A 15,974-nucleotide genomic window follows, 5' to 3' on the forward strand; every position below is an offset into this window, starting at 1 on the left:
CTTGTAATAATAATAATAATAATAATTTATTATTTATACCCTGCCCATCTGGCTGAGTTTCCCCAGCCACTCTGGGCGGCTCCCAATCGAGTGTTAAAAACAATACAGCATTAAATATTAAAAACTTCCCTAAACGGGGCTGCCTTAAGATGTCTTTTAAAGAGAAGATAGCTGCTTATTTCCTTGACATCTGATGGGAGGGCGTTCCACAGGGCGGGCGCCACTACCGAGAAGGCCCTCTGTCTGGTTCCTCTAACCTCATTTCTCGCAATGAGGGAACCACCAGAAGGCCCTCTTCTATTGGCTAGGAAGCATTTTAATCAAATAGGCAGGATACAAAACTTAACAGGACATTCTGCATTAGAGAAACACAACTGACAAGAAGCTGACAAAAGAAGCTGGTCTTCAATAATAGTCTTTGCTGGCCTCTAGTGGAACAATACAAAATGAACAATAAGTTTTCCACTTGTGGTTCCAGAGAGAGATGATGCCTATAGTCTAGTGTCTCCCTCAATCTGCCGCACTAGGAATTGTCTGAATCACCTTCCAGTCCCTGTGCTACCAATTTCAATTTTGTATTGCAAGGAGCATGTCACCAATAATCCCCTTGTTATTAAAATTCTTGTTTGTTATGCACCCTCTGCCAGATCTCCTCTTCATTATACATATTAATACCATTTTAAAAAGACAGAGATGGGGCAAACTCACCAGGGCCCAATTCACACACAGTCCCCCCCACTTGGGACTGATCACACATTCACCCAAATTACCACGGTGCTAAAATCTTTGTAGCTGCATATATTCCACACAGCATAAGAAACACTTAAAAGATTTCCATTGTGCGGCATGAAAGATAATCCCTGTGAAATCTACATTTCTGCTTCCTATTTTCCTCTGGAAGCCAGTTGACAAGGGGTGGGAATTACTATGAGCTCATCCATTCCAGAAGCCATCTAGAAAAGCTCTCCTTTACAAGTGCAGTCTGCAGAACCACCTCACACCACATAAAAGACAAAACTGTATTCCACAGAGCCAAACTTTATGGCTTTAGCAGCACAACTGCTTGATGAAGCCACCTGCCCGCTTTTAATTCCTTACATCTGGAGGGCTAAATTTATTCCTCCAAGCAACACACTAATTCTGCTTGAAAGACGCCACACCATAGCTTTACGCAACACGCCACTTTAACTTTCTCAAGGAAAGCTTATAATTTATTCTGTTTATAGCCTCCCCTTTCTAAAAAAAAAAAGGTTTGATTTGCAAAAAGGCAAATGCTAGAAATTGAAATACTTTATTGACACTTGTACAACTTGTATACAGTGAAATTACATGAGCACCCCCCACTCAGCTCTCTTAGTCTTAATTCTCATTTACCGACGCACACCCACCAAACTCGAAAGTCAGTTGCCCTGCTGTTATTTTTTCATTCAGCAGCCTAACAGCCCACGGATAGAAGCTGTTCTTTACACTGTTGGTGCGACTAATCATGCTTCTAATATCTTCTGAAAGTGTGATGCTATATTTAATAGGCGTTTACACAAGCACAGAAAGACCAGAAGCTACCAAAAGTGTTATCTGCAATGTGAGAGGAAAAAGGTTTCTGAAACTGGATTGTCATAGGAGCGCCGCACCCCACCCTATGATGATAAAGGTTAAGTAAAAGAGATAAGCATCTTGCAAAGGAGCTGCTATATAACTCCAACTTAAATATTGCCAATGGTTTGCGTGCACTGCAAACTCTTGCCTACGGACAGGTGGGGTCTATTGGTGGTCACTCCCAATCAAGATGCCTTAAAATGGGCCAGCACCCAGGGCTATTCAGGGCCAGTGGCACCAGGAGGTATATCAGGCAGATGCTGTACCAGCCCTGGGTCTGACTAATGGCATGGTCTCCAACAAAGTTGTCCCATTAGCACATGCCCTTCCATCTGTGCAATGGGGCTTCCTTTCCTAGAAGATTTGGGAAAACAACCCGCCCCCCGAACAGATTGTGGGGTACACAGAGAAAGGAGCCGCAGTTCCACTGTGCACACAGAAGTCCTTGCACAAACAGGACAATTCCAATGGATACAACCCATAGTTTTCCCTTGCAAACAAAGATCAGTTGCCAACGGAACCTTAAAAAAGGCTTTTCAAGAGCACAAAACACATTAAGAATGCTACATGCACATGATGGGGGAAATTCCAGAACTGTTTAAAATCAGAGACAGCACTCATTGCCTATGTTTCACCAGCAAACAAAACTATGGTGGAAATTATTGTGCTGGGAAAGTGTGTGTGTGTTTGTTTTTCATATTTTTAATACTTTGGCCTCACGTCAGTCACACTTAAATCGTGACTCTCTTGTCTCCAAGGATTTTTAACTGTCTCTGGATAGAGTTCTCAATCTCCAAACCCTATTAGAGTTCAAAATCCCATTTTCCTGTTAATATCTTTGATTTACAGTCGTAAGCATCCCAGAAATGTTATAACAACTTGAATCTTTTCAGCTGCTTCATATACATTTGGCTACGTAGCAAACAAACACACAGAAATTGTACGTTGTGAAGAAAGAGAAATTTATGAGAGGCAATAGAACTCAGGATCATCCACTGAAACTGACTAGCGTTAGATCTGGAGAGACCAGTTGCACTAGAACTTCTTCACACAATATTTAAGTCATACAATTTACAGCCACAAGATGTCACGATGGCTACTAAGATGACTTAAAAAAAATGGATTGGACAAATTCACAAAGGGCTTGGAAAGTTAAGCTGCAAATTTATGCGTAGAGTAGAGAGCAAATAATATCATACACAGTGGGGTTTACATCAGAGTAAGCGCACTGTGCTGATAGTTTATTGCTTCAGTTTAGCAGTTTCCTTTCCAGGCTGCTTCTATTGTGGAAATGTATTGAAATATCAGTACCCTATCTAGTCAGTTTTATGCTCAGAGAAGTCTCCAACTTTCCCCTTGTTCCTAGCACTGCACAAATTAAAACGTATTTATCCTGCCATTGTGACAAAGGAGCTACCCTGTGTGACATGCACTGTATATGTGCAAAGCACCACCCTTTTCCAGCACGGGGCGCTGTTCCATATTTCAATAACCCCCTTATTAAGGTTTCTTACTTACCACTCTCTTAAAGTCCTCTTCTGCCTCATCAAACTTTCCCTGCTTCAGTAGCAGGTGTCCTCTTTGCAGCCTCGCCTAAAAGAAAGGAAACAGTTCCGTAACATAGGAAGGCACCGTGTGACATACCTAGTGCAAAACTAAGGGAAGTCTGTGTTCCAATCCCCACTCAGTCATTGGAATCCCTGGGTGACCTTTGAGTAGGCCCTATTTCTCCTCCCAAGCTACCCTATGCAAGAGGAGAGAGAACCAATTCTGCCACCTTCAGTTCCTTGGAAAGGTGGGAAAAAATTGAATGAATGAATGAATGAATGAGGCTCTTAAGTGTAGGCACACATACATTCAACACATATTTATTTTCTATTTCAAAGCATGGAGTATTTTGTTGCTGTTCCATGAAGTTCCTTTGCCCCTCCCACCACCCCAGGTAATTATTTGGGAAGCTGCCTAGCTAGAACCAAGAGTCAAAGGGCATAGGCTAAAAGTCCAGTTCGCCAAGGAAGAGAGAATCTGTATTAAGTGGCACGGGGGGGGTGCATTTTCCATTGAGAACCCCCAGCCTTACAAAGCCTTTGGGGAGGCTGTCTATTGCCACTCCTGTTCAATAATTTTCCCACTTTAAAGAGCCCCACTGAATTCAACCAAAATTGCCTCTGAAGAGATGCGGTCTGCATGTGCCCTACACATTTCAAGCCCTATGGTACCACTTTGAACAGTCATGGCTTCTCCCAAAGGATCCTGGGAAAGGTAGTTTCTTAAGGATGCCGAGAGCCGTTAGGAGACGCCAGTTCCTCTCAGAGAGCTACAAGTCCCAGGGGTCCATGGGAAGATGGTTGATTTGTTAAACCTTTGGGAACTGCAGCACGTACATGCACAATGTTCTACAGGTCAACATACGCAAAATGATAGACATCCCTGCCCGCAAGGAGTTTGTGATCTAGTGATTTAGAAAAGGGGGCCGGGAGACCACTGAAGAATCCGTCTCAAAAAACCAACTGAGGGCATGTAAGAATCTATGTAGGTTTGATTTCAATACTCAGTGGTCACTCCTAAAGGTAAAGGTAAAGGGACCCCTGACCATTAGGTCCAGTCGTGGCCAACTCTGGGGTTGCGGCGCTCATCTCGCTTTACTGGCCGAGGGAGCCGGCGTACAGCTTCCGGGTCATGTGGCCAGCATGACTAAGCCGCTTCTGGCGAACCAGAGCAGCGCACGGAAATGCCGTTTACCTTCCCTTGAGGTGCTTTTGAACTGCTAGGTTGGCAGGAGCAGGGAACAAGCGACGGGAGCTCACCCCATCGCGGGGATTCGAACCGCCGACCTTCTGATCAGCAAGCCCTAGGCTCTGTGGTTTAACCCACAGCGCCACCCGCGTCCCTTCAGTGGTCACTCCTACTTTGCATCAAAACATCAGCACAATACTAGGCACCTTACAATTCCATCAGTAGCTGAAATAACACTTTGAAAAGGTGGCCCTCTCTCCTAAAGCACGTTTTGTATCCTGCAGTTGCTGGAATTTCAGTCTACGTTTAACCTCTCCAAGTTATAGGATAATAAAAAGTTTTCTGTTGGATTATGCCACTTACTAGAGAGAGAAGAAAGATTCCCATTTAAAAGGCAACATAAAAAACAAAGACAAAAGCCGTTTTCATCCACCCTGGAGGAGTCTCTGGAAAGTATTGCTTACCGATGTGAAATCCTGCTTTAATTCAACCACCTTGCTTAAGTCACGAATGGCAGCTTTAGATTTGCCCATGGCTAAATATACTGTGGCTCTTCTGTAATAGGCAAGGTAGTTATCAGAGTCCCCTTCTGCAAGTGAAGAAGCAGCAATCAGAACATAGCCTCAAGCCAGCCAAATCTTTGGATACAACTAAGCATGCAATAAGGAGAAATAACAGTGCCATTACCAGAATTTTTAAACAGACTGATACCACCATTTAATTAGCGGAGGGAACGTTTCCATAGGACAGCCGTTCGGCACACATTTGCACTATTAACGCTAATGGGGGAAAAATGAAAATCACACGCACATAGGAGCGTTCAGCTTCCTGGTTCTTTTTTAGGGCTTCAGGAGGTGAGCATCCAAGTGGATTCCAGCTGTGGAATGAAGTCAAGCCCCCTACATGCTAAAGCTTTTTATCTCAAACTGCAGGCTTGCCTTTGGAAGGCCGTTTTACATTTTGGTGCAGGCTCCTGCGTCTCTCATTTGCGGAAGGCCAAATAACCATCTCACCGGAGATCAGAGGTGGCGTGTTCTTCTAAGAATCCCCATTAATTCTGCTGATACAGCAATCAGCAGGGACAGAAACATGCCAACCCTAACTTCTTATTCCCATCCCAATGAGGATGCTATAGGACTGAATGGAAGTACAAAACTTTCCTTCCGCACCAAGAATGATGCATTGTATAGGCTTTGCTAAGGACAGGGATCAGCAACCTTTTTTCAGCCGTGGGCCAGTCCACTGTCCCTCAGACCATGTGGGGGGCCGGACGAATTCCTATGCCCCACAAATAACCCAGAGATGCATATTAAATAAAAGGACATATTCTACTCATGAAAAAACATGCTGGTTCCTGGACCGTCCATGGGCTGGACTGAGAAGGTGATTGGGCCGGATCTGGCCCCCGGGCCTTAGGCTGCCTACCCCTGGCTAAGGAGGAGTTTCTCAATGCTTCAAACCAGATACTTCTCCCCAGAGCTTGAATTGTGGGGAGGGAGCAGGAGGGATAAGGGGAGGCTTCATGAAATCCACAAGTCCCCACTCTGCCCAACTTGAGCCAAATCATGGCCATGCACACCTTTCCAAAAAAATAAAATAAAAAATAAAAAATGGAGTCATGACAAAAAGCATGACAAAAAAGAGAGCTAGCCCCCCTGCAATTAAACTATTGTTTCCTTTGTCCACAGAACTGGATGCAGTAGATGGAGGGATCCTTACCTTCCCCCTATGGGCTAAGTTTGATAGGTAGGCTCATTTAGGTAGGACTCATTGCCCCTGTGGTTTGAAATCAAAAGCACAGCCTGCAAAGCACCAATGATCAGCTGATTGCCAGGCCTTGCAAAGGTCAGAGGGCAGGTAGGTGTGTCTTGGCAGAAATAGCCTGGGGGAACCCAGCAGCTTTACTTACTTTCAAAGACCAGGGGTTCCCTACTCCTGCTACTGAAGTACTTCTCCTGTCTATCACAATTTGTGTTCCCTGAATTTGGGCCTTTGGCAACATTTTTAAGCCCATGACCCCAGATAATGGATGCAACATTTCAGCAGCATGGAGATGCCGATAGCCAGAGTAGGGGACACGGACGGACACACACACAAGATTTTAAGACTTTCCCATCACAAGATAAACCATAAACCGCAAAACACAAATGAAACAACCACCATAAATATATTTTAAAAGCAATCATGGGTATATACCGGTACAGGTATCTGAAGAAGTGTGCATGCACACGACAGCTCATACCGAAAACTAACTTAGTTGGTCTCTTAGGTGCTAATGGAAGGAATTTTTAAATTTTATTTAATTTTATTTTGTTTCGACTACCGGTAAAGCTAGATAGCTAAATACTCTTTGAAGCTCCCTTTTGTCCTGGCACAACAAACCAAGCCAGAAAACTGGTGACAGGCAGTGGTGGCGACAGGCAGGATTTTCTGGGAAATGCTCCTGCTGTTCCATATCCCATGCTCCCAGTCCTCCCGATACTAAACTTGCAACAATATGAGGTGCCAGGAATCAGTCTTGCTGAATTCCATTCCTTTGGTTGATAACCTTTCTACCCAACACCTGCTGTAAGGTAGATGTCTGTCATCAACAGGTGGTGGAGAAAATCTAAGAACACGTCCTGAGGCCACATTATGTGGAAAGCTCATGTTATGCAGCCACATGACAGCTTTTGTAACAGATTGGGGAAAACCCAGCTGCCTCCTCAGTTCCCCAAATTAATCATTAAGTGCCACCTCCCTTGTAGCAGGAAAAGAAATTAAGGTTTAACGCGCTACAAAAAATGCCACTTCTTGGCTGAGAACACCTAGAATGGAAGACATCTACAAAGACTCATCTGTTACTCTCTGCCAAAGATCCAGGTTTTGCGATTAGGGGTGCAGGATCACAGCTACCACAGCCCATCCATCAGCCCCAGCATCTGTTTACCCGAACATCTTATCGCTTGCATAAAAGCAAGCTCAGCGTTCCGAGCCAGAAGATTTCTCCCGGCGCACGAAATGGATGGTTGTTGGTGCCTCGACTCGGTAAATTGGGAGCTCCAGTTTCACCACGTTAGTAGCTAAGAACAATTCAGGAAAAATCGCTGCAAAGTGCAGCCCAAACTTCATGGGTTGCAAATGCTTATCAGCAGCGTTTCAGGAGCACCCTTGTCAAAGGGGCAAAGCAGAGTAGGGAGAGAGAATCCCTGAAAGTAGAAAAAGTCAAGAAGAGCCTAAAACATTTGTCACACTCCTCACCACAGTGATGTTTGCTAGCTGACCTGCCGCAGAGAAAATCTATCAGGCCCAAACCTACACAGTTTTTCTCCCAAGAAAGGCAGAGAAGTTGAAACACAACCCAAGTGGTGGAGGGTTTTTCTGCAATTATTCACGCAGGATTCAGTCTTTCCTGATCTCTCCCATACATGGGAGATCACATTTGTGTAGCATTTAGAAGGATTCAACTGAAACGGGCAAGCCCCTTGCGGTGAACCAAACCTGGTGCCCCACGAACAGACAGGCAATTTCTCTTTCCTTGCATCAGTCTCGTTCACATACAAATACAGTTAAATACAGACCTGGCCACAGTGATCCATGTGATGGTCACCTTCAGGCTTGACTACTGTAATTCGCTCTACGTGGGGCTGCCCTTGAAGCTGTCCCAGAAACTCCAGCGGGTGCAGAATGCTGCAGCGAGGCTCCTCACAGGGTCTCTGCCATGGGAGCATATTCACCCAGTGCTTTTCCAGCTGCACTGGCTCCCGGTGGAGTACAGGGTCAGATTTAAGGTGCTGGTTTTGACCTTTAAAGCCCTTCATGACCTAGGAGCCTCGTACCTTCGGGACTGCCTCTCCCGGTATGCCCCATGGAGGACCTTAAGGTCCATAAATAGCAACACCCTAGCGGTCCCAGGCCCTAAGGAAGTTAGATTAGCCTCAACCAGAGCCAGGGCCTTTTCATCTCTGGCCCCAGCCTGGTGGAACGCTCTGTCTCATGAGACCAGGGCCCTGCGGGATCTGATTTCTTTCTGCAGGGCCTGTAAGACAGAGTTGTTCCACCTGGCCTTTGGCTTAGAATCAGTTTGATTCCCTCCTTCTCTTTCTTTTTCCTTTCTCTTCCTGTGAAGAGGCTGCATCCTAATGTTTTAATGTTGTATCTTAATCTTTTAAATTGTATTTTAATCAACTTGTTTTTATTATTGGTTGTTAGCCGCCCTGAGCCCGGTCTTGGCTGGGGAGGGTGGGGTATAAATATATATATTTTTAAAATTATTATTATTATTATTAAAAGTTATAGGACCAGAGTCCTGAATGGAGACCAAGTGCTGGAGCAACCAAAGGCAAGGAGAAAACATGGGGGACAGTTCAGCATTCCTCTCCCACTTACACCTCATACTCACTCCTCCTGCTTGTGGGTAAAAGAGAGGAGAACAAAAATTTGGCAAAAGTCAAACGCTATCACAAATGAAATGCAACTGCTTTTCGACACACACCTATGGCAGCGTGGAAGTGAGACAAAGCATCTGCCAGCTGTCCAGCCGCCAACAGCTTCTTTCCCATTTCAAGTTGTTTTTCGACTTCTGCGTTTATCCCACATTCCGCACCTGAATGAAGAAAAAAAAATTAATATCGTTAAAAAAGAAATTGAATTGTTTTACTATTTTATTTGCTTCCCTCCAAGCTGACGCCGCAACGTTATCATACCTGAATATGAATAAAACAGAATAAAAATCTGCATACTCTATCAAGCCATGATGCAATTTCTGTTTCCTTTTCTCAAAGTTAAAACGAGTTCATTCCCTCAGATCATTAAATACGTAATAGTCATAAGATTTATAAAGTTAATTCAGTTTGCTGCCCTCAAGCGCATTTTGTGCTTTCAGTGGGGTCACCAACGCAAACAAATATACTTCTGTGTACTTTCTAGCTAGCTGTATTTAGAAAGAAAAGGAAGGAACTAAGGAATATGGAGTTTTTTTTAATTCCCCTTCCTTTTTTGGTCTTACACCGATTTCCAAATCAAAGTTGCCATTTTCAAGTACAAATAACTTTCCCCTCTAAATGTTCAACAGACTCACTGAGCTCTGACAGCCAATATGATGATTTCCTTCCCCATTTCACGCATCATCACGGACAATAAAAACTCTGGAGGCCAAATTACATTATATCTGTGCAATCTCTTCTTACCTCATGCATGCCCTCAAAAAATATGAAGCGCGGTTATCTGGGTGTTATTAAGAGAAAAACTGAAAGCAAAGTTACGCGAGTGTCTATGGAGGCTGTACAAGACTCTTATTCCTTGAGACGAGTGAGCTATAAAGAGTTCAACTTTATCTTACGAAACCAGAGCCAGTATTTATATAGCTGGAAATCATATATAAATGCATGCAAGTGTGTCCCTCAAAGACAAAGTACAAAGCTCCAAGATTGCAGTTTTCCACATACAACCACTCAATGTAAAGTCAATTTATTCATTCAGAATAACCATGTACTGCTGAGACTGTCCCACTGGCTTACCTGCTACCTAGCCTATAGGTCTCAGAGAAGCTCCCTGTAGTTACAAAGCTAAGACCGGGGGGGGGGGGAGGAGTCGTAACACAATTCTCTTCTTGATGTGCAAGTTTTCTAATCCAAGGAGTTTTCTACGCCAAAAAACATTACAGCAGGAAACTCCTCCCATCTACGGTCTGAAGTGGTACACTCCAGCAGGGCTGTGCCACGTGATAATTCTAAATGCCTAAGGATGGGGCATTATACCTTGAAGCAGATGCACACAATACTTTTAAAGCACATTCAAAGCGCAGGGCTTCCTTCAAAGAAATCTGGGAACCTTAGTTTCCCACACACAGAGACACACAGTTCCCACCACCCTTAACAAACTTTCCCAGGACTCTCTGAGGGAAGCCGTGTGGCTTTAAATATGTGCCGAGTGTGTTTTAAACTTAATTTTAAAAAATATATAGTGTTGATCTACCTTTTCTCCTCAACATGGGGTTCATCAGAGCTTATTTACAGTTAAATGTGCTTATGGTTGCCGAAAAGCACAGCAATAGCACTAGACACAATTCTATTCCTATCACAAGACACGTGATCTTCATATGTGCCCCTGCAAACTCAGAATATTAGGATTATTTATTTCCTAACATGGAACCTTTCTTCTGACATGGAACCCAAGGTGGCATGTATGTTGCTCTCAGGTGGTTTAGGCACTGACCAGAGCTGGTTCTCGGGTGGCATGGACAAGACCTGCTTAGCTTCAGCAAGGTGGTGACCTCACGTGTCTTCAGGCTATGCCCCACAGCCAATTAACAGATTGCATTCTAATAGTATCATACATATGTATGAAACTATGTTGACCCATATATGCTGACCACTGAGTGCACAGATCTATAATGCGTACTGCCTTGATAGCCATAGACCCCTGTCACAGCCACCCATGTGAGGATAAAGGAAGCACAGAAAGGATGGACTTCGAAACACTATTGTGGTTGTTGTGATTGTGGAAATTTTTGTTTACACAGTATTTGCAATTGCTCGGTTCACAAATTAAAATGCATATGAACCTACCCTGAGCCCGAGATCAACTTCTGAGGCCCTTCTTTGTGTGCCTCCTCCATGAGTGGTCCGGAGGGTGGGAATATGAGAACGGGCCTTTTCTGTGGTGGCCCCCCATTTGTGGAATGCTCTCCGCAGGGAGACTTGCCTGGTGCCTTCATTATACACCTTTAGGCACCAGGCAAATACATTCCTCTTCAACCATCTCTGGCTGACTAACATTCTATGACCTTGTACATGTGTTTGTGGGAAGAGGGTTATTGGTTTTGCTGTGCTTTTGTTTCATTATGTATTTCCTGCTCTCATTTTGTATTTTTATGTTGTGAATCACCCTGTGACCTTGGATGAAGGGCAGTATACAGATTTAATTAATAATAATAATATCCAAGGAGCTCAGGACAACACACCAACAGCAGCTTTTTACTAACAGGAAATGCTGTGTTACTACAATATTGTCATCAGAATTTATATAAATATTTATATCTTCCTACATGCTCAAAGTGCCTCACACACATTATTACATCATTAGAACAGTTCTATAACTTAAGGCAGGATGACAATGTCCTCTCCACTTTACAGTTGAACAGCTGAGCCTGGAGGAGGTGTAGCTTGCCCACTGTCACTCACAGTGAGAGTTGAGCAATGCCGGAAAATAAGCAAGATTTTAGCTGGACACTTCCCAAACCATATTCTTAAACAGAAATCCTAAACAGTTGCTAGGGAACAAGGCTCACTGAATATAACTGAAATAAGATATAGATAGGTAGCCGTGTTGGTCTGCCATAGTCAAAACAAAAAAAAATTCCTTCCAGTAGCACCTTAAAGACCAACTAAGTTAGTTCTTGGTATGAGCTTTCGTGTGCATGCACACTTCTTCAGATACACTTCTTCAGGTATCTGAAGAAGTGTGCATGCACACGAAAGCTCATACCAAGAACTAACTTAGTTGGTCTTTAAGGTGCTACTGGAAGGATTTTTTTTTTGTTTTGAAATAAGATATGTATAGTGCTGGTCTGAAAAATGCTAGAGGATACTTTTATCATCTTTGAACAGACACAGACAGGACTCCCATTGCATCTCTCTTCTTTCTCTTTTCAATTGGCATGATCACTACTGGCAAAACCTGACTCCCTCCCCTTACGGACAACACACAATAGGAACCATCGCACATATTTGCTATGCTACACCACCCAAGCCCCTTCCTGAGCCCTGCTAGGGCCACCATTTGGCACCGGCCAGCAGATGAGTAGGTCCATATTCCACACGTTAACCCACGCTAGACTCCATAGGGGCCCAAAAAGCCAGCTCACATTTTGCCGTTCACTATTAAGTGGAATCGCACCCACCCACCCCAAGGAGGACAGCTTTGCTATCATTTTAGGGGGTGAAACTTAATTTTTGCCAATTTCTTCAGTGAGAGGTCTTCAAAACACGTTTTTGGGTGTGAGGACTTCAAATCTGCTATTATTTTTGTGGCTGGGCAATATTTAGCTTGGTAAGTCTATGTTAAAGCTCGTAAACTGCTTTCGGAAAACCAGGTAGTTTTAATTTTACCTTAATGATAACAATAACAACATACAATACAACTGCAAGTACTTGGCAGTTATTTCTGAGCATACCTGGATAGCTCGACTAGTTGAGCAGGGTGCTGATAACCCCAAGTTTGCGACTTCGATCTTGATATGGGACAGTTGCACTTTGCAATAAGTTGGACTAGATGATCCTTAGGCTTAGGGTACCTTTCAGCTGTCCAATTCTATGGTTTCAGTGCTATTTTACACACACTTTCTACTTACCAAGCACAACTGAATCCTACTAATTTAGCCAAAACACCTCTTGGATTCGCAAGCGCTGTGACCACCTTTTGAGCACCCGATTTGGAAGTGGGGAAAGTCGAAACGCCCTAAACTGCAGCACCTCATTTATTGCCACTGTTTCCCCACCTCTGAAAAATAAAACAACTCGCTTAACTTTCCTCCTGGTAATTAACCGCCCTACTTCCCGGTTAAGCAAACGCCCGGGCTTGCCCACCCCAGTCCCGCAGCAGCGAGCGCTTCCTCCTCACCCTGGTAGTGCAGGTCCCACAGGACCAGAAGCAAGGGCAGCGCCGAGCCCAGCCTGCTCGAGTAAGCCCGGGGGGACACCATGCCTGCGGAGCCGCTCCGTCCCCACGTGCGCCGCCCGACCCGCCGAGAAGTTCACTTCGGAACTCTGGAACTCTCAACATTCCGAGCCAGCTTCCACGGGGTGGGTCGTGGGAGCCGCCGATTGGCCGCGCTGGCGCCTGCCCCGCCCCCTCGCAAAGGGGAACGTGGAGGGCAGGAGAGGCGAACTGTCAAAAGTCCCCGCCCCCGGCAGGCTTGAGCATGCGCGTTAAGGGGAACCGAAGCCCGCTGCCGCCCTCACTTCGTGCCCTCACTTTCAGCGCCGAGTTTACCTGTTGCCAACTTCGCGATTGGTCTCGTTTCGGATGACTTTTTTTTAAAAGGCAGAATTGGTTTCCGAAGTTCCGCTGAAGAGGCAAATGTGAGCTTTCGAGTTACACTGATCTCCCCCCTCCCAGGACACAGAATCCTAGAATTGCAGAGTTGGAAGGGACCCCAAGGGTCATCTAGTCCGACCCCCTGCAATACAGGAATCTCTGCTGGATCATACATGGCAGGGGGTCCCAGCCAACCTCTGCTTAAAAGCCTTCAATGAAGGAGAGCCCGTCAGAGACGGTTTTAGGGCATTTGGCTGCACCGGGTGCCGGTGTCACAGGGGGAGCCGCAACAATTATGTAGAACCGAGTGCAAAAGGCGGACGTGTGTGTGTGTCACTGAATTTAGCATCACACAGGGTGCTGCTGAAGTTTGAGAGCCCAAAGTTCACCTCTGAGTCCATGACCTCTCATGGGAGTTTGTTCCACTGTCAGAAGGTTCTTCCTGATGTTCATAGGCGCCAACTCCCCCACAATAAAATATTTGCCCACCCCCAAGTTGGATGGCGCTGTGGGTAAAACCTCAGTGCCTAGGACTTGCTGATCGCAAGGTCGGCAGTTCGAATCCCCGAGGCGGGGTGAGCTCCCGTCGTTCGGTCCCAATTCCTGCCCACCTAGCAGTTCGAAAGCACCCCTAAGTGCAAGTAGATAAATAGGTACCACTTTATAGCGGGAAGGTAAACGGCGTTTCCGTGTGCTGCGCTGGTGCTGGCTCGCCAGCTGCAGCTTCGTCACGCTGGCCACGTGACCCAGAAGTGTCTTCGGACGGCGCCGGCTCACGGCCTCTTGAGCGACATGAGCGCGCAACCCTAGAGTCGGACACGACTGGCCCGTACGGGCAGGGGTACCTTTACCTTTACTTTACCCCCAAGTTGATGGGCATTGCCATTCAAATAGTATGTGTGTGTCATATCTTGTGATCGATTATGTGGGGTGGGGTTTTCCTGGCCTTCCCCCCCCCCCATATTTTATCCAAGTTGTCACCCCTGCTGATGTTGATTTGGAACATTGGTAGGCAAAATAAGGCCCGGGGGCCAGATGTGGCCCAATTGCCTTCTCAATCCAGCCCGCAGACGGTCCGGGAATCAGCATGTTTTTACATGTGTCCTTTTATTTAAAATGCATCTCTGGGTTATTTGTGGGGCATAGGAATTCGTTCATTATTTTTTTTCAAAATATAGTCCAGCCCCCCCCCCCCAGCGGCGTAGCGTGGGTTGTCAGCACCCGGGGCAAGGCAAGTACTTTGCGCCCCCTAACCCGCGGCAAGGCAAGTAATTTGCGCCCCCTAACCCAGGGCAAGGCAAGTAATTTGCGCCCCCTAACCCAGGGCAAGGCAAGTAATTTGCGCCCCCTAACCTGCCACCGTTGAAAGCTTCTTCTTGCTGCTGCCTGGTCTGGTCTGGTGTGGTTCTCTCCCGCGCTCAGCGCTGCGCTGGGCGGCCGCTGCACTGTCCCTCCCCCAGATAGTCCCTCGCTCTCTCTCCACACCGCACGCCTGGCACCCACCCCCTCCACAGTGGGCGGTGACCCGGGGGCTCAGATCGGATTCGCACAGCCAGCACTGCAGTGAGAGTGAGTGAGCCAGGTAGGGGCAGAGAGCTGCGAGTGCGAGCGCCCCCCCCGATGTTGCACCCGGTGCGGCCGGTCCCCCCCTGCACCCCCCACGCTACGCCACTGAGCCCCCCACAAGGTCTGAGGGACAGTGGACTGGCCCCCTGCTGATCCCTGATTTGGAATCTCCTTTCGGGTCCTACCCTCCAGAGCAGGAGAAAATGAGCTTGTTCATCTTCCATGTGACAGACAGCCCTTAAGATATTTGACATTGGTTATCATATCTCCTCTCAGTCACCTTTTTACCAACTCCCTGGAGGTAAGCACTTTAAAAGGAAAAGTAACCTGGTAGGCTGATAGTGACCTGGCAATAAGAAATGTCCTCCATGAGTTTAGGTGCTTTAAATCTAAAAATAAAAATAAAATGCCACAAACACCCACTAGAGGCCACTAAAATTATTCTAATAAATAAAGGTATGTGTATTACAGGCATTGGTATACAGTACTAACTTATGAATGGCTGCTTTTGGCTGAACACAGCCTCGTCATTTTTTGTGACGTTGCATTTATGTGATGTTGCAATACTATAGCCAATATTCTCTACTTACCTAAAGAAACAAAATAGTTGGATTATTTAGATTAGTTTTGTTTTTAAAAAACAGTAGTACCAAAATAATGTATACAGTACAGTTGCGGACAGTGCAACGTTACACAGGAGGAGTGCGGTGATTGCGCCTTTAAGATCAGCAAAACATTGCGCTGTCCGCGAAGACGTACGGCAAAAATGGACTGCCTACAGCCTCCCTCCCAGCTGCATGGCGGGCAGAGTGGGAGGAGGCAAGCAGAATATGGCGGCCCCGTGGGAAAGGTGAAAAGTGCTAAAAGTAATTGGAAAAAAAACTTCACCACTCTTCCCCCCCCCCACAAAAAAAGCTCAGCGATTGCCAGCGAGGAACAGGTGATAGGCAGCCTGTTAGACACGCATGGCTGTTAGCCTCTGGGCAATCCCTCCCCCCAATTTTTTTCAACAAGTCAGGGCACTCCCCCCCCCCCCATTTTCTTAATTTGGCGTCCCC

At 45.9% G+C, this 15,974-nt stretch overlaps 1 protein-coding gene across 1 annotated transcript in view; it reads right to left on the reverse strand.

The window, feature by feature from the left end:
* Positions 1-13,108, reverse strand: part of DNAJC3 (DnaJ heat shock protein family (Hsp40) member C3) — a 38,911-nt gene extending 25,803 nt beyond the window's left edge. Inside the window, exons 1-4 of the mRNA XM_081908220.1 lie at positions 12,934-13,108; positions 8,807-8,917; positions 4,797-4,921; positions 3,115-3,189 (exon numbers count right to left, since the gene is read on the reverse strand). Of these exons, the coding sequence (XP_081764346.1) occupies positions 3,115-3,189; positions 4,797-4,921; positions 8,807-8,917; positions 12,934-13,015 (393 nt within the window). The 5' untranslated portion in view covers positions 13,016-13,108. The remainder of the gene's footprint in view (positions 1-3,114; positions 3,190-4,796; positions 4,922-8,806; positions 8,918-12,933) is intronic.
* Between the last annotated feature and the right edge of the window lie 2,866 nt (positions 13,109-15,974).

Source organism: Podarcis melisellensis, assembly GCF_964234715.1.
Source record: "Podarcis melisellensis genome assembly, chromosome: 4".
NCBI lineage: Eukaryota > Metazoa > Chordata > Lepidosauria > Squamata > Lacertidae > Podarcis > Podarcis melisellensis.